Genomic DNA, 19,304 nt, shown 5'->3' with positions numbered 1-19,304 from the left:
TACATTCTGTGGGTTTGGACAAATGTATGCTGACATATGTCCATCATTATAAAATCATACAGAATATTTTCACTGCCCTAAAAATCCTGTGCCCTGCGCATTCACCTCTCCCCCAGCCCCTGGCAACCACTGGTCTTTTTACTGTCTCCACAGTTTTGCCTTTTCCAGAATGTCCTAGAATTGGAATCCTACGGTATAGAGCCTTTTCAGATTGGCATCTTTCACTTAGTAATATGCATTTATCATTTGGGTTTTTAAATGATCTCAGTGCCAAGTCCTGTACTTGACCTATAGTAGGAGCTCAGTTAAAAACTGGTGGACCGAATCAGTCACAAGACAAGATTATAGCAGCCTTGTGTGCCTGCTGATAACACAGTCTGTCTGCCCTTGGATAGCATCAATTCATCGGGTATATTTGGAATTAAGTTTCAAGTCTGGGCATAGAAAGTTTATGAGATGGCGGATATCACTGTAAAGGAAATGGGTCTGTTTTAGATTTTACAAAACCTCGCTTGACTTCGCTGATGTCAATCACATAACAAAACAAAGATGTCTCATCGGACCTTGAAAATGGTAGTAAAGTTTGCACATTGGTGATTTCTTTCTGAGGTCGGCTCCAAAATCAATGAGAAAAAAATCCCTGTACCGAAAATTATTTGAGGGCCTAGAGTCATTAAAATAACTGACTCTCGGTTTTAGTAGAATGAAGTGACAAGAAAAATGTCCAGCATTATCTAGCATTATCTCTGGGTCTTCACAGATCTGAATCCTAACTCAGAACTCAGTTTGGAAGCACAGGGGACCTGGAGCTGGAATCATTTCTGTGAAGTCTTTGAGGACGATGCTGGTGCTGGTCAGGCCTTCCAGCTGAAAATGATTCATTTTAATTACTGTCCAGGGCAATCTGATACCTGAGCATATGGTCCTTAAGAAATAAGCTTGCCCAAACTGTCAGCGAGTGTGGGCAATGGTCAGGGACCTCATTCTGACACCGTTGACCAGCCTTGGAGAGCGGACGCTCTAGAAGGTGCTTATTAAAATGCCAGCAGGTGCAGCGAGGGTCCCCTTCCCTGTGACTCCCTCACCCTGCTTGTGCCAGGTGTTTTATAAGAGCCTTTTTCTTCATTAAATGGCATTCATTAAGCACGTCCTTACACCTGGCACAGAAGCTGCGTGTCACAGATGACTTCTTCCCAGTGGTGGTTTGCAGGAATAAAGTGGAATTTCACATAGCGGTTTGCTGTGTTCTTTCCCCCACCTGACCACCTTCACTCAATTATCGTGGCTTTTGCATATTATATTCCTCTGCTGCCACCACTCCCCCCCCACCATTTGTTAATTTCTTTTGCACGTTACCTCTGGTCCTTGTCCACCAGCAGACAGGTTCTCTAGAAAACAAGACGTTCCTTTAGCACCAAGTGCTGTGCTGTTTGCTGTCATATGCGTTTGAAAGCAAGGCTAACACTCCCAGCAACTTCTCCTGTTTTCTGCCATCTTCTTCTTACTGATAAAAAGAAAACTTCTCATTGGAAAAAATTAACACATAAAATATATGGAAGGGGAGGACACCTGGGTGGCTCAGTCGTTAAGTGTCTGCCTTTGGCTCAGGTCATTGATCCCAGGGTCCTGGGATCGAGCCCCGCATCGGGCTCCCTGCTCAGCGGGAAGCCTGCTTCTCCCTCTCCCTCTCCCCCTGCTTGTGTTCCCTCTCTCACTGTGTCTCTCTCTGTCCAATAAATAAATAAAATCTTAAAAAATATATATATATATGAAAGGGGAGGGGGAGGGGAAAACTGCACTCTCAGTGGCCTCAGACTTCCGTGGTCCACAGTGTGCCCCCAGTCCTGCCGCCAGCCCCAGGCCATCTGCTGGGAGCTGGCGTAGCCCCACCCTCCCCCAGGGCCCCTTTGACTCTTCCGTGCGTCCCTGTATCCGTAACAGTGTTTGTAGGGTTGTTTCTGTAGTCAGGTTTTATTTCGTTTTGTTTTGTTTTGACCAAACAGCTGAGTCTTGGAGATTTGGCTGTGGTGATATGAAAAAATGTCTGGCTTATTCCTTCTTGTTCTGTCCTGGTTTAGTATCATATGAACATTTTCCCAGTTCACTGCTCTTGCCAACGTTGCCTGGAAGGACCCGGCTCCCGGCTCTCCTGCAGCTGAGTTCTCTCTCCCAGCGCCACATGGTCCACACCCTCCCCCGTCCCACCCAAAAAACCTGTAAACATCATTTTATGTCCGTACGGTGTTCTGAATCCGACACTTTATAATGTCCTATAAATTATATCACGTTTATAACATTTTATAGTGTTCCGGTTTTTGAGTCGAGCATCATGATTCCGAGCTGCATTTGGTGATTTTTTTTTCCCCCCATCAGGGTTCAAACCCAAGCTGTATCCCTTCAGGCAAGCTGCGGAGCCTTTCTGAGGCCATCTGTCAAATAGAGATGATCTCAGTGCCTAGTCGTAGGATCCGGGTGGGGGTTACGTGGTGAGTGTGAGGGGGAAGCCCTGTGAAAATGGCAGCTAATGTTGTTTGCCTGTTTTTATCTTAAATAAGTCCTTTCCCACATTTCCGGTTATTTCCTCATTTCTAGAGGGAAAGCAAAAATGCCGGTCCTTTTGTCTGCTTCCTTCCCAGTTCTTAAGTCTTAATTTCAAATCCTCTGGAGCATGTTTGAATGTATCTCTTTCAGAAAAAGGAATGTGAATGATCTTTCATTGTCAGTGTCTTCACATATAAAAGACAACTTGAAGGAATAAGAAGTTTCTGAAAAGCCACTCTCTCTCCCTTAAACTTCTGTGGCTCCATTGTCTTCAGGCACATAGTATGATAGAGGAAGAGTCTGAAATCACCGTCAGGCTCTGCCAGGATTCATCTAGTGGTGGTTCTCTCTCCATTGCCATTGTCGAGTCCTGTCGGCCTGATTGGCTTCCTTCTTTAGGCCTTTTTTTTTTTTTTTTTATGTTTTTTAGATCAGGAAGTATTTTAGGCTTTACTACAGTATACTCAATACACGATAAACTGCACATATTTAAATAGAATTTGATGAGCTTTGACGTATATGCACATTTACGATACCATCACCAAAATCAAGGTCGTGTATGTATCTACCACCCCCAAAACTTCCTTGGGCTCCTTCATAGTCCACCCTCCCTCCTCAGGCCAACCACTGATCTGCTTTCTTTCCCTATGGGTTAGTTCGTATTTCCTAGAATGTTCCATAATATAATGGAATAATACCACGTGTACTTTTTACCTAGTGTATTTTACTTGGCACTTAGTATCTTGAGATTTATCCACCTTGGGTGCATCAATAGTTTGTTTCCATCTTATTGTTGAGTAGTATCCATCGTGTGGATGTTCCTCAGTATATTTATCAAATCACTTATTACTGGACGTCTGGGTTGTTTTTTTATTACAAATAAAGCTGCTTAGTGCATTTGTGTACAGATCTTCCTACAGACCTACGCTTTCATTCCTCTTGGGTAAAAACCAAGAGGTGTAACGGCTGGCTCGAATGATAGGATGTGTTGAACTTTCTAAGAAACTGCTAATTGTTTCCTGCAGTGGTTGTACCATTTTACATTCCCACCAACAATGCATAAGAGTTCCAGCTGCTCCCTAACCTGATTTTTGCCATTCTAGAAGGTAAGTGTTAGCATTGCACTGTGGCTTCAGTGAGCACCTCCCTAATGACCAGGGATGTTGGCTATCTTTTCATGTGCTGATTTACCATTCATACATTTTCTTTAGTGAAGTGGCTGTTCTGATCTTTTGGCCATTTTTTTTTAAATTGGACTGTTTGTCTTCTCTTAAGTTCTAAGAGTTCTGTATAAATGCTGGCTATAAATTGGATATGTGTTTACAGATAGCTTCTTCAGGTCTGTGGGTTATCTTTTCAATTATGTAACAAATCTTTTAAAGAACAAGAGTTTTAAGCGGTGGTGAAGTCCAGTTGATTAATTTTTTTTCTCTGGTATAGTTTGTGCTTTTTTTGTTTCTTATTTAAGAAACTTTTGCCAAGCCTAAGGTCACAAAGATTTTCCCCTTTGTTTTCTTCTAGAAGAGGCCATGCTATGCCTGTGAAGTCAAGATGCATTGAAATAAAAATATGAAATCCTAGGACTTCTAGACTTAATAATTTACCCTTTCTCTTTCCTCTTTCCTAAAAATAGTTCTGTGAATCTCTTGGGTCATTTTATATATGGTGTGAGGTAAGCATCAAGGTTCATTTATTTGCATGTGGCTATCCAGTTGTTCCAACACCATTTGTTGAAAAGATGACCCTTTCTCCCTTGAATTGTCTTGGCACCTTTTGTTGAAAATTGATTGATCATATATGTGTGGGTCTATTTCCGGACTCTCCATTCTGTTGCATTGATCTATATGGTCTGTCTTTATGCCCTGATGCCACACCATATTATTGTAGCCTTACACTAAGTCTTGAAATTGGAGTCTGGAAATCAGGATTTATTTAGCCATGAGTCTCTTTATTGATTTTGCTTGGAATATTGGAAGCCCTATTGACTTCTGTATTTAGTTGTTGTTATTATTTTTTAATTAGACAAGCTTTAAACTTTTTTCTTGATTGTTACTTCTCTTTTAATTGTTGTGATTTCTTTCCAACACCTAGAATATTCAGGTTGGTTTTGTGTGTTTATCGTAATTTTCCTCCTCATCTCTGTGTTTGTTCTTTACATTCTGAAATTTTGGGGGGCTTTTCCACAATATTACTGATTTAGGGTTTTTTTGGAATTTTATTTCTGTATTATTTCTAATGCAGATAACTTTCTCTATATCCTACAGTAAATTCTTTTTTTAAAGCTAATGTTCTTATCTTGTTGTTTGACATTTTTTTTATAGACCTGCATGAGGATATATCTAGCCTGGGTGTTGGCCAAAAGGCATCAGGATGTGTGAATTATCCCCTCGTCTCATTTAGGTGCTCATTATTTGGTACATAATCTTCTGATTCTTCATTACCTTTCTCTGTTCTCATTAGTTTTTGTAGAGCCTCAGTGATGGGATGCTGGTTTCACTGGCCCAACAAATCATCCAGTTTTGGTTTTTCTAGGGCATGTATCACATCATCCTCCTGATGTGATTTTTTTTCAACTATTGATTTTTTGTAACAATGAGAGTGAATAAACAAATGTCATTCCTCATTATTTTGGGGATATACTGTTTCTGTCTAGAGGGGCCTACCACGTGTGACTGCTCTGTCCCCCAAACCCAAGTTTATGTTCTCTAAGGGTTTGGTCAGTGCCAGTTCAGAAAAGGGACTCACAGGCTTGTCGGGGAACTGTGAGGTGGCTTTTGTGTGAGGAGCATCACCATCCAGTTCAGATAGCCAGACGTCTGGCTCCTCCTTTCTGCCTGGCTGTCCAGGCACTGTTACCTTCCCTCCATGCTGTGCCTGTTAAATGCATTTAAGCAGAGAGTATCAAACCCTAGGCCTTCTGGACTTAATAATTTTGTCTCTTCCTTTCATCTTGTCTAGGATAGTTCTGTGACTCTCCTGGGTCATTTCCTATTTTTATTCCTGCTCTGCTCTTTTTTTCCTTTGTATGTATTGACAAACATTTGATCGCTCTGCCATTCGCCCTCGCAGGGTTCCGGCAAATGGATAATAGGGGAAAGCAAAATCTTCAATTATCTTAGACTACTTTATTCTCAAACTAATTTCTTTTTCTTTAAAGATTTTATTTATTTGAGAGAGAGAACGAGTGGGGGGAGGGGCAGAGGGAGAAGCAGGCTCCCCGCTGAGCAGGGAGCCCGATGTGGGGCTTGATGCCAGGACCCCAGGATCATGACCCGAGCCAAAGGCAGATGCTTCACCGACTGAGCCACCCAGGTGCCCTCAAACTAAATTCTTGAAAATAGTTACTGGCCTTGCTGTAGCAAGTAAGCCTTGTCATTCTGCCTTTTTGAAAGTTTATTACCTTTTTTCTGTGAGCACCTTTTTCTTTAATGAAGCATACCATCAAGACCGAGCCTTCATTCTTGTTCTTACTACTCTTCTTAGCCCAACCCCACCAACTTCAGACCTCAAGTTTTTGTTAGTTAGGTTCAACATGTTGCCCTACAATAGTGGTTTGCAAACTTTTTGCAGTTGAGCATTCCAGGGGCACCTGGGTGGCTCAGTCGTTAAGCGTCTGCCTTTGGCTCAGGTCATGATCTCAGGGTCCTGGGATCGAGCCCCGCATTGGGCTCCCTGCTCGGCGGGAAGCCTGCTTCTCCCTCTCCCACTCCCCCTGCTTGTGTTCCCTTTCTCGCTATGTCTCTCTCTGTCAAATAAATAAATAAAAATCTTTAATGAAAAAAAAAAAATGAGGGGGCGCCTGGGTGGCTCAGTTGGTTAAGCGACTGCTTTCGGCTCAGGTCATGATCCTGGAGTCCCGGGATCGAGTCCCGCATCGGGCTCCCTGCTCAGCGGGGAGTCCGCTTCTCCCTCTGACCCTCCCCCCTCTCATGCTCTCTCTCTCTATCTCATTCTCTCTCTCAAGTAAATAAATAAAATCTTTAAAAAAAAATGAGGATTCCAGAGAGCTTTTGTTTACATGGCTTGTGTTTACCTATAATTACCTTATTAGAAGTTAAAATTGAGAAAAATGAACATACAAGTATGCAAGGAGACCTCAGAGCGATGACCCCATAAGTCACGCAGCTTCTAAAAAATTCTTTCTGGGGCTCCTGGGTGGTTCAGTCAGTTAAGGGTCTGACTCTTGGTTTTGGCTCAGGTCATGGTCTCAGGGTTGTGGGATCAAGCCTGGCGTCAGGCTCCCCGTTCAGCAGGGAGTCTGCTTGAGATTCTCTCCCTCTACCCCTCCCCCTGCTCATGCTCTCTCTCTCTCTCTCTCTCTCTCTCTCTCTCTCTCAAATAAATAAATCTTTAAAAAAATTCTGCTTGTGAGAAGAGAGTGAAAAACACGAGTGTTGTCTTAGGTTTTATTATGAAAACAGTTATGACCTAATGGACTCTCTGAAAGTGTCTTGGGAACCCACCCCTGAGGTCCCTGGAGGACACACTGAAAACTGCTGCCCTAAAGTGGTTTTAATACAACCGTCAGCTCCTGAAAAACAGAATGGGAGTTGTAGTTTCACACTACAAAGCTTCCTCTGCAAATGTGCATGCATGTGTGTTCACACGTGTGTGTTTAAGAGGTGAGACAGGGGCGCCTGGGTGGCTCAGGCAGTTAAGCGTCTGCCTTCAGCTCAGGTCATGAGCCCATGATCCCTGCTCCGCGGGAAGCCTGCTTCTCCCTCTCCCACTCCCCCTGCTTGTGTTCCCTCTCTCGCTGTCTCTCTCTCTCCGTCAGATAAATAAAATCTTAAAAAAAAAAAAAAAAAAAAAGGTGAGCGATGAAAGTGATGTGCATCTCTAACCATGAGTCTGCCTCTGCCTTACCAGCCCCCATTCCCTCCATGCTGCCCTGTGACAGTTTGAGGGGACATCAGGCATCACCACTGCCTGGGCAGAGCCATCTTCATTATATGTGGCCACTGGGTCCAGAAGATTAATGGTAACATTTTAAAAATTCACACAGACCTGGAATCAGCACTAGAAAATACAGATTTAAATTAACAAGGAAAAAGCAGAACCCCATCAAAGGAAATAAATCGTACTGGCAACTATTGTCACCTAATAAAATGTCTTCTATAACTGAAGGGCTTTTATATGGAGCTGTCTGCAGCTTAGTGGCCATGTTAATTGAATAAGGTGCCTAAAACTGACTGGGGGGGAAAAAATGAAATTTCCCTCAGCATCTGTTTAGCCAGAGCCGTTGTCAGCAGCCTGTGTGATGCTGACCTATTTGTTACACAACAGCCAGTCCCTCCTATGGAGGGTGGTGATCGCTCAGCAGGGCATGCCCGTGTCCTCTGGGCTGTCCCCTGCATAGGGAAGGGGGAGGAGAGCTTGGTACAGCTCCCCCTAAGATTTAGGGGCTCTTCTCCCTGGAATTCTCCAGTGACCAGACAGATTTTGGAATAATAAGCCATCATTTGGGTCAAGTGGCAGACATTGTTGGCCTCTGATGGTCAGTTTGTTCCAATGGTCTGAGGCCTGCTGGGGATGATACTAGAAAGTCTTCATCTCTAGGTGCCTCCCTAGGTCGAGATGGTTTCCTGAGTCCTTAGGTCTATCTCTTGGCCTGCTGGTGATCTTTATGAACTCTTAAAATCTAAAAAACAGGGCTCTGCTTACGGAGTAATCAACAACTTTGGGGCCCATTGAAATGACCTCGCCAAACTTGCTGTCCACGGGGCCCCAGCAGCCGTCACACTCTTAGACTGCTCAGTGTGGCTGGAAGCCATAGAGTACCTGCTCGTTCTTAGAAACCTCTGGACTGGGCGCGTCAGAAGGGCTGAGCATCTAGGGTCCACGGTCTGCCCAAGTGCCTGGCTTCTTTCTTCTTTCCTCTGCCGGCAACACCCAGCATTATGAATGGCATGTTCCTTTAATCCCTTTAGACAATTAGGCTGTGGGAAAGGAGCCAAGGTGCTGGGTTAACCAATCACAGCTCCCAAGTGTGAAAATGAGGATTTTGTATCTCTTCTTGCTAGATACTACAGTAACAGGCATGGGCTCTGGCTGTTAGTCTTCTAAAGTATTTCCAAATGACTGTAAAATATTTTGTCAGACAGTTGTACCATAATTTTTTAACCAGTCCCCTATTGTTTGAGATCTGACTCTGGTTTTTGGCATTATAAGCAATGCCATGATGAATGTATTTACTGTTTATGTAAAATATTCATGAATCAGAAATAGCTGCGTTTTCCAGTTAACCAGCCCTGTCCTGGGGATGAGAAAGAGACAAGTGGGAAGTTTTCATGTAAGTTTCCCCAAATTATCTCAAAGTACAAGTCAGTGGGATTCACTCATTCATTCAGGTATTAGGTGATCTTCCAGGGCTCTCATATTTTAAGTGCCCACCGTGTGCAGGGCACTGTTCTAGGCTCTGGGGATATGGTGGAAAGTGTAGTGGAGATCATGTGCTGGTGATTGTGAACCAGTCAGTAGAGTGGGCAGGGTCTGCAGAGAGGAAAGTGGGGTGTCATAAGAGTGACTGGAGGCAGGGTGCCCCAGCAGGCATCTAGGGGGTGGCCTGCCTGTGGGAGGAGCCAGCTTCTGGAGAGCTGGAGGAGGAGTGTTTAAGGCAGAGGGAACAAGTACAAAGGCCCTGAGGCAGGAATGAGAGTGCAGGGAGCTGGTAAGGTTGGAGCATGTGAGTGCAAGGACCGTGAACGAGACAAGCTCGGAGAGAAGGGATGGGCTGGAGCTCGCAGGACCTCCGAACCATAGGGCAGTTGGATTTCATTCTAATGCAGAGGGAGGGACCAGCAGGTTCTGTCACGGTCCTGGACTGAGGCCCTCACACGTGGGACGCTAAAATAATGGCAGGAGTGGGAAGAATCAGAATAGGAGCTGTATGTGAAATTATGACAGACATTCTACTTCTGCATGCCCACCACACGCCTGGTTCTGTGCTGTCTGCTCAGCCTGGTAGCGAGGTGTGCATGAGGAGGCAACATGCCGTCCCTGAAGGGCACCCAGCTCCAGGGGGGTGGTGCTGGGACTTGAACCTATGTCAGGCTGACTCTAGGGTCGGTGCTGTTAACTGCCACCACTGCTCTGCCTTCCTGGGCATGTGGCTGGGCCGTGGGTTGTCCCATTCTGTTGCTTTTCCCTTCGTGACGTGATACCAGAGGGACTGTGGCCTGCTTGCCGGGGTCATCAAGCTAGTAAGTGACCGAGATGCTGAGTCCTTGTCGTCATCGCTTTCAAAGGGGTCTCAGGATGGACCATGCAGTCCTCACGCTGTATACCTGAGAGTCAAGATGATACAACAGGGCAATTTCCGGATAATAGTAATAACCCCCGGAGGACACGTGGACGAAGCTTTTCACTAATTCCCAGCTTTCTGTTTGTCAGCTTTACTTCTGAAGGCGCCTGTTCCCTGTTCTATCAGATGGAGTTTATTCCTATCGGAAAAGGTTGCCGAGAGGGTGAGGTGAGGGGTGTCCATGAAGGAACCCAGACCCGTGCCTGGCACGGGGTCCCCTCCCCCCTCCCGGGGAACTAGAATCGCCTTTCACTCTGAGGCTCTGCTCATTGCAGAGCCTCCCTGGTTCCTGTCGTCTGTCATTTTCCGGTTAATCTGACGCCGCAGTGCCCCTGGGCCGCTTCTCCTTCAGCAGGTGACTTGTTCTTCCTCTTTAACCACAGGTTATCTGTCCCCTCGGCCCCAACTGGCCATTCTCATTACCGGAGGCCTTGCTGTGCCTTTTCGTCCCCCACCCCCACATCCCTCCTTCCTGTGTCCGAACAATGAAGTGAAAAGCGGCTCTTTGCAGCGTAGCGAACTTTTCTCCCTAAAGCTGTCCCTGGCCGGGGGCCTCTCTTCTCTCTGGGTGCTGCCTCATACCCTCCTACAGCAGTGGCTAGAGCTGGAGTTCAGGGTGACTTCATTTCAGCTCACCCCATTCCTGCTGAGCAATGACTCTGTCTAAGATACAGTCGGGTCTGCGACTCGAATGCTGTTAATTTCACATGTACTCTATCAACCACACGTTGTAGGAGATCAGAAACTTTCTTTTCCTCTCTCCCACCCACCCCCACCACCTCCCGTAAATTCCCCGTCACCACCACTGATTCCTTCTTACATCATACCTGTTTTCTTCCAGAGCAGAGAGGAGTGGGGTGCCTGTTATAATACAGAGACCACTTGAGTCTGATTGGCAAAAACACACATGGGCAGAAAGGGAGTCATAGACACTCCGGCAGTTTATATCAAAAAGATCCAGAGGTCTTGATGGAGTAGGTACAACACCTGATTTGGTCAACACATGTTCAATTGTCATCTACTCCAGGTCAAAAATTGTCCTAGAAAATGGGGTCCAAAATTGATGAGCTTTGACCCTGTTCTTGAGGAGGTCACAGTCATGTTAGGAAGACAGGCTTGTATCAAATGCTTCAAGTATTTTGTGCAAACCAGAGAGAGAGGGGACATGCAGGCATCCAGTGAGCCTGGGACAAGCCCAGGGAAGTTTCCACCAAAGAAGGTATGCTTAGGAGGGGTCTTGAGGGATGAATAGGAGTTTGGAGTGTAGGTAAGGAATAAATGGAGATTCTAGGAAGGGGAGCAGCCTGGATAAAGAGTCAGGCTAAGGTATGAACAATGCACGGCATATTCATAGATTTACAGGATTTTCCCTCTTCCGGGTAGAGGGAGAAGTAAGCAGTGCAAGAGACACGAAAGGTGGGCTGGTGTGTGCGGACAGCTAACGTCAGGGAATGGCTGGGGATGAGGTTGCCTCGGGAAGGCATGTGGAATGAGGAGAGAGCTCAAGCAGAACCCGTACAAACAGCAACTTTTAAAAAGTTGGAGGAGGGGCCAGAAAGGACCATCTGCAAGGAAGAAAGGTTGGCCAAGGGAGGGAGGGTTGCAGATCGCGTCTGCCAGGCACAATCGGATGTCCCAGAGAAGCAGGAAAAGTTGAGACCAGGGAGTCCACGTTGGGCAGGGCAGCTAAGGAGCCAGGCACCTTGGTTTCTCTGGTATATCCTTCGTGTTTAAGTCTTGTGTACCATAGAATTTCCCCCAAACTGTTCAGAGGGTTGCAGCAGGACACTTTGGCAGGAACTGTGAAGGGTCTACACACAGTAAGTGCTCAATAATTGCAGTTTCACGAGAATCCCCACTGTAATTTGCTGCTCCGTTTCAGTCTCCCGTGGCATTGCCGGTTTTTTTCCTCACTTTCCCACACGCAGGCAATCTTTTAAAATTGCAAACTGGATCTTTTCACATCTCTGCTTAAAAATCCTTCTGGATCAAGTCTGAGCTCATGCAGGGCCCCGCTGTGCTGTGGCCTTGCAGCCCTCTTCTGCCTGGTCCCACACCCTCTCCTGGCCTTCAGGCTCTGGCCACTCCAGCCTCCTTCCAGGTCCTCCCTCCACCACACTTCCTGCCATGTAGGAGGCTCACCACAGAGTCTGGAGCCCTGCTCCCCGTCCTCCCTGCCCAGCGGTCCTCACTTCTCCCCACACACAGCACTTCCTGCTTTCCCATTTGTAAGCAAGTGTTCCTGTAACTTTGTGGGTATTTTCATGCCCCTCCCCCCCGCCCCGCTGCAGGGTGAGCTCGGTGCACATAGGGGCCCTGCTGTCCTGCCACCCTGAGGCCCCATCTGCATTTTCTCCTGCCAGACTCTCAGCCCCTCTTTAACCACTGAACGGCTGGGCCCACCCTGTTTTCTCTTCTGGCTTCTGCTTGGCGTCTTTGCTGCCACCCAGGTCTGCCTGTCTTCCAAAGTTCCGCTAACACCCACCTTGTCCACGAGCCTTCCTGAATGCCTCCAGCCTCTGGAGGGGCCACCGCACTGCACAGATGTGTGATGCCCTTAGTTTGCTTGGATGCACCTTTTGAAAGTGCCTTCAAGACTTAGAAATCTCCAGGTATGGCCACCCTGCAGCGTAGTTCTTCCCTGGCTTCTGGAAATTCCCTCACTGTGGAATGATGGGTGCAATAACAGCGTCCCCCTCAGCCAGCTTCATGGATGTGCAGCCAGCACTGGCCCTCTAGGCCCCAGGCTCCGAAGGCCCCAGGCTCCGAAGGCCCCACATTCGGCATACTGCTGTGTGTCAGCATCTCGAAATTTTGACTGTTTGAACCAGGGCCCCGCATTCTCAGTTTGCACCGGGCCCTACACTTGCCTTGTAGGGGCAGCGCGAGGAGCCAGAAGAGACTGCGTGAGCTCTGCCTCCCCCGAGGCCTGGCACACAGCGGGCACCCTCTGCGGGGTCACCTATCATCATTTTAGCTCTGCTCAACCACAGCCACAGTCAATAATTCATTCTTCTGTTTGCTCAGCTTCATTGACTAAGTGCCATGGTCAGAGGCGTTGATCAACTGTGTAAAACCCTTCTGCAGCTGCTCCTTACCCTCTCAGGGTCCCAAACCTGGCCAGCCTTCAGAGTCACTGCTGGAACTTGTTAAAGACAGATTTCTGGCCACACCCCAGGCCCACCGACCTGGACTCCCCAGGGTCATGGCTCTGACTCCGTGTTGCGCTGTGCCCTCGTTTGTGCTGTGATGTGGGCGGGACAGAGTTAGCAACCCTCGTCCTAGGGGATCAAGTCTTGCAGCTTGGCAGTGGTGGGTGTCCGTTCCAACCTGGCCCCAGCCTGCCTTTCCAGCCTTGCCTTGCTGCCACGCGTACCCTGACCCTACGCCAGAGTGTTGGCTTTCCCTGACCACCCAGCGAGTCCCTTTTACTCCATCAGTACCTGTGTCCCCCTCTGAGAAGGTGTCCCTAGAACCCTGGCCCCTTTATCAGAACCCTTGTGCTCACTCAGCACCCAGGTGCATGTCCTGTTGCATCTGGTGGTTTATTTCTGGACCTCGATCCCCTGTAGCCTGGGAGCTCCTTCAGGGAGCTCATCTCTGCATCCTTCTGTTAGCATCAGTAATGAGCAGACACTCAGAGTCACTCCACACGTGTTGGAGTCTCCCTGTGCTTGGGTCCGCTGGTGCCCCCCTCCCCCCAGCCCTGAGTCCAGCCAGTGCTTGGCAAGCCACCCCCCCACCACACACTGGCCACCCGGTTGAGCCAGGCTGTTCTGTCGCACAGGTGTTTGCCTCAGTGCTCACGCTGCAGCCCAGCAAACCAAATGCCTTTACAGCCTTTGGTGCTCATCTTGTCACCGAGAGACTCTGTGGGAATAGGTCTTGCCTAGAGAACCTTCCCTCCCGGGAGCCTTGTATGTACAGGAGTCATTCCTAGAGGTCATGCACCTATTGTGTAAAAAAAGGCAGCATGTACAACATAAAACTTGTAACAAATGCTCCCTTCCTCGGTCTTTTCCCTTTTGGAGATGACTGAGTGCTGCCAAAACTCAGGCTACTGAGCTAGTTCAAGCCAGTCCCCAGTTCTACCAGTAAGAGGCTTTATTGTTGTTTTATCCCCCGGACCTGTTGGTTTTGAAATATACTTCCTACCCTTTTAATCTTTTTTGCATTGGCTAAAGGCAGCTGATGACCACACCAAATGGCTTTTTTACTTTGATCGAATACTCATTTAGGCTCTGTGGGCACTGTGAGCTTTAATGGCCTGCACCTGTGCCATAAAAAGACCGTGCTGGACTGATTGAAGGTGATTTCCTGAGCACCTACTGTGTGCTCCTGCCAGAGGGCGAACATGCAGACAGCAATTCAGAAGAGCATGCCATTCTGATTCTCAGTGCTTGTTCGTTTTCCTGGACTCACGTGGTAGTAATGATACTCAACACCTTCATTCACAAAGTGCTTCTTGCGCTGTTCTCAGCGGCCCTGCGAGACAGGAATGAAAGCCATCTGATGGATAATGGAAGGAAGACGGCAGAACACACCAGGGCTCCTGTTCAGGGCCCACATGTTCTGCTCCTATCGGTGTATTTTGCCCCGTGGGCAGAGATCTAGACTAAGTTGCTGACCTCCTTGAAGCACCTCGCACATGCCATAAGGCTTGGGAAACCCTTTCCTCCACTTGAATGTTCCTCTTGGAATTGAAAAAGGTGGTTGCTGATGTCTGGAAACTTCTGAATTCCTTGGGGGGATTCGAGCTGTTGGGCCCCTCCCCCCGCTCACCAGGGCGCCCCCTCTTCCTGCTCTGTGCTGCGGCAGCTGTTGGTGGTGCGGGTGCTTTTGGAGACTTGGGGAGTGCTCTGTGTGCCCTGTAACCTCCTTTCTCCTCTCTCTCTCAGGCACATCTCACTAACGCTCCCTGCTACCTTCCGAGGCAGGAACAGCACTCGGGCTGACTATGAGTACCAGCACTCCAATCTGTATGCCATATCAGGTACGTGGGGCCTCTGCTCATGGCCAGCTACCGCGTCTGTGTCCCGGGCACCATCTCCCTCTGCGTGTCTCCTGGCTTCGAATGGCATCTGTCTTAGGTCTCTTTTTCACCCTGCAAGGGGCCTGTCCCCTGCAGAGATCAGCCCTTTCCTTCCTTTGTGTCACCTCAGCGCTTAAAGAAGGGCCAGATACTCAGCGCATTTTGAAACTAATGATGAAAAACAGTGTGTGGATTTCACGAGCTTGAAGGGTGGTTTCCAGAGAATAGTCACTGCATTGTTCACCTGCCAGAGCCAGGGCGAGTTTCCCATGGGGTCTCGGGAGCAGCACAGAGCTGAGGCCCAGCCCGCTCACCAGCCTGTGTCCAGGTCTGTCCTCACCTCTCATTTCCCAAAGCCAGGTTTGTGGCCAGAAGGGACACGGGCAGTCTCCCCTCCCGCCCCCATCATAAGGGTCTGTGATTTCTGAACTCGGCCTTGAAATGGATGGTGGTACCTCGGCAGGGACCTCAGCAGTGCGAGTTTGCCTTTCCACCTTCACCCAGGGAGGGGAGCGCTTACAGGCCTGATTGCAGAGTGGAGATTCATTAGGTGCCTGGCAGCGCAGGTGACCCTCTAAGAGCCGGGGAAACCCACAGGCTCACCTCCGATTATCCTCAGCCTCCACTCAGGGGCATTTGTAGCTAAGGGGGAAGTGGCAAATCAGTGCCACTTACCAGCGCACGCCCTTAATGGTGAGTGACGTTTTGAACACGGGAACATGGCACTCATTCATGTACCATAATGAATCCGTTATTTAAAAGGTAATCTTTTTTCTAAAAATTGCAACTTGGGGTTACTAAATAGATGAAATAGAACAATGGTATAATTCATGTCAGTATCAGTTTCTCTCGTTATGATCACTCCCTAATAGGTTTGGAAGTGTAAGCAAAAGCCAATTTTTCCATTTCTGGGTGGGGGAAAGGGAAGACCCGGGACGTCTTAAAGCCCTGGCCCCTGGCCCCGCTCCAGGAGCCCGGCTCCCGAAAGGGCAGAGGGAGCGCGTTGTCTCAGAAAAGCACCTCCAGGGAGAATTTCTTTTGTGCTGTGGCTATTTCAGCAAAGTAGACAAGGAGCATAACAAGTGTGGAAAGATGACCTATTTTGTACAAAAGCTGACTATTTCCCCAGATGCTGCGTGGCATAGAGGCGCAAAACAGGTTTGCGAAACCCAGCAGGGCGGCCCCGTTCCGAATTCGCAGGAGGAAAGCTCAATCAAAGCAGATGCCTTTTTCCCCTCCATCTTGCAAACCTTTTTCCGGCCATGGTGTTCAGCTCCCCCCGCCTTACCTGGATTCTCTGATGCCTTTCCCAGCTGTTGACATTTCTGCAGAAAAGGGCCCACAGAGCGAAATCGCCTCTGGTTTGGCAGGAATGTTCCTGTCTGCCTGTGGACCACTGCTTCCTCGCCCCGCGGCTTTGATGAGGTGTTGTCTGGGTTCATTTCAGCTGTGAGTTTAGCAACACCAAGGTAACAGCCTCAAGACACAGGGGAAGCCATTCAGAAACTTCCTGTTACATTTATGTAAGTGGCAGTCGGTCGGATTTTATCTTCCAAACAGAGGTAGTGGAGGCTGCCCCCCGGCAGCAGGCAGCCTCCAGCTCCTCAGCGGCTGCAGGCACCAAATTGCTCCACCAGGGTCCAAGACTGCTTTGTGGGAAGCCTGCCAGAAAGAGCCCGCAGGGCCTGCTGGCTCCATAAGGCCTGCAAGCTCAGCACTGGGCAACCATGGTGCAGCTGGGAAGCCTGCCCACCCCACCCCCCGACCGGCTGCCTGCCTGCGAGCCGTTCTGGTAGAAGGGAACAGAGACCACCTCTTTCCCCCCGCCCCCCATGAACAGTGTTTGGCATAGAGTGGCACGTCTCAATTTGGGATTGCATAGTTAAGGTTCCAGTGGTTTATTCCAAAAACAGTCAAGGCAGAAGTGTGCCCCAGGCCCTCACCCTTGCCCAGTGCCTGACGCACGGTAGCTGGAGCTCTGCTGCTGATGGAACAAAGTTTCAGACTGTTGCGAACCGGCTCTGGCGCCGTCCGCTGCAGGCTTCACAGCTGAGCCTTTGGTGCAGACTTCTGGTATGCTCTGGTTCGTTCCTGGGAACATTTAATGACGGCTCCCTTCACGGGCAGGCCCTTCCGAAGAGAAGTAGATTTCCAAACTATGCAATTGGAAAAGCGAGCAGCCCACGTTTAACTTGTATGTATGGTTATTAAAGTAATATTTACTTTTTGATGTTTTCTCAAAGGCATACCCGTTAGTCTAGCCCCTCTCCTATCCCTCTCACGGAGGCCTCCAGAGGGAGAGACAGTGCTCAGAGTTACTGAAGTAAGGGGAGGAGACACAGAGGTGCTCATGAGCTGTTTATGGGAAGAAGGAAGGAGAGCCTTTAGCCCAGTGTCTGCCCTGCCCAGGAATACCCTCTATGACCTCTGGGGCAGGTGATCATCCTGAGGTGCTGCTCCAGTACCTCCGGTGTCTGGGACCACCACCCCCGACCAGCCCTTCTATCTCTGCGAGGTCCTCCCTTGTCCAACTGAGCTCATGTTCATACCCATCCAGCCATTTGGGGTACAGATGCGTTCCATTGACCAAAATGTGCCAACTGTTCAGCCAACAGTTCTCTCTTGCTCACAGAAGTGGGGTGAGGGGCTTCTGCTAACTCAGTGCTGAAATCCTGAGAAGCTCATGTCCCTTGCCGTGCCACTTTGTACCCTATCACACCGCCATAAAGCCCACCTTTGATCCTCATGCGTCTGCCGGTAAGAATTTCTTCTGAAAAATACTTACAGGTGTACAGAAGGATTTACCCTCAGGGATGAGCACTGCTGCTGCTTAAAAATAATACTCAGGAAAGGGGTTTGGGGGTGGGTCTCCTAAATGCCCAAAACAAAAGCAAAGGGTTAAATTATGAAACATTCTTACATTTGATGCCTTAACTCTTTAGGCATCAAAAAATAATGATTTGGATAAGAAGGTGTGGGTGAATGTTGTTAAGTGACAACCAGAATGTGCAATGTGGTCGCATTTCAAAAAATATCCAGGAACACCTGGGCGGCTCAGTCGGTTAAGCGTCCGACTCTTGATTTCCACTTAGGTCGTGATCTGACGGTTGTGGGATCAAGCCCTGCGTCACGCTCTGTGCTCAGTGTGGAGTCTGCTTAAGATTCTCCCTCTCCCTCTGCTCTTCCCCCTGCTTGCACACATGCTCTCTCTCTCTCCCCTGCCCACTGCAAAAAAAAAAAAAAAAAAAAAAAAAAAAAAAATCCAAAGGTCTGGAAAGGTACCCACCAAGGTGTTTTTAGTGGTTTTCACCAGCCTTTCCTGCTCTTTTCTTCTTTTTTCCTTCTTTGCGGTATCTCATTTCTGTATGTTGGCAAGTGTTACTTTTATAATAAAAAGTTTGGGGGCACCTGTTTGACTCAGTCAGTTAAGTGCCCAACTCTTGGTTTCAGCTCAGGTCATGATCCTCGGGGTCCTGGGATTGAGCCCCACGTCGGGCTCCACACTCAGCACAGAGTCTGCTCCAGGATTCTCCGCCCCCCTCCCCCTGCTCGCTCTCAAATAAATAAATCAATCTTAGAAAAAAGAAAAGAAAAAGTTTAGACCCTAAGCTCATTTGGCATGCTCTTAGTAAGCCGTGCTGGGCCCTGTGATCACCTTGCCTTTTCTCAGTGCTCCCAAGCCTCCTGACTCCCAACAGGCTTCTGAATTCTAGTGGAAGTCACTTCCAGGCCACAGATCAATAATTTTTCGATGGTCCTTTTAGAAAATATGGGGGTTTTTTCCTTATCGTCCAGCTACTGGAATCTCCTGTCCACTGATGTACCCCAAAGACCACTGACCACCAGTCTAACACTGCGGTGGTACAGATGTGGACTGGGCGCGAGAGCCCCGCTGCTTGGGCCATCTCTTCACCTGTCTTGTTCCTCACACCCCACGTTACCATATCGCTCTTCTTGTTAGGGCCTGAGGATGATTTTCCTTGAAAGAGGAGATAGAAATCGAAGGGTATGTGCCTGGTTTGGCTCACTCTATTATCCACGTATGTTAGAGTTGGCAAACCACTTTTTTTTTTTTTTATGTTTGATAAATGGCAGCTCATGGGCTCACGCTTTCCTGGCAACATTCTAATGGGCATGTCCCACTTAAGACCTTACCTCCTGGGTGGTGTCTTCTTGGGCCATGTTGATTTTCTAGATTCTACCCTAAAGCCCTACTCCTGAGAGTCCTTGTCAGACTTTTCGGGGGCTGTTAGTTTTCTTCTTAAGTCTCTGTTCTGGGGACGCCTGGGTGACTCAGTTGGTTAAGCAGCCAACTCTTGATTTCAGCTCAGGTCATCATCTCAGGGTCATGAGATTTAGCCCCGTGTCGGGCTCTGCACTCAGTGCAGATTCTGCTTGAGATTCTCTCCCTCTGCCTCTCCCCCCCCC

General features: G+C 48.3%; 1 protein-coding gene across 2 annotated transcripts in view; it reads left to right on the top strand.

Annotated features, from left to right (window-relative positions):
- Window positions 1-19,304, top strand: part of MVB12B (multivesicular body subunit 12B) — a 184,240-nt gene that overhangs the window by 89,929 nt on the left and 75,007 nt on the right. For both annotated transcript variants that reach the window (XM_025888621.2, XM_025888622.2), the window contains exon 7: window positions 14,743-14,837. In XM_025888621.2, coding sequence (XP_025744406.1) covers window positions 14,743-14,837 — 95 coding nt within the window. The remainder of the gene's footprint in view (window positions 1-14,742; window positions 14,838-19,304) is intronic.

The sequence above is a fragment of the Callorhinus ursinus genome, unplaced genomic scaffold, assembly GCF_003265705.2.
Source record: "Callorhinus ursinus isolate GAN/ISIS: 27379988/994484 unplaced genomic scaffold, GSC_fseal_2.0 scaffold24, whole genome shotgun sequence".
NCBI lineage: Eukaryota > Metazoa > Chordata > Mammalia > Carnivora > Otariidae > Callorhinus > Callorhinus ursinus.
The sequence above is the reverse complement of the archived record's forward strand: the minus strand, read 5'-3'. Positions and strand labels throughout refer to the sequence as shown.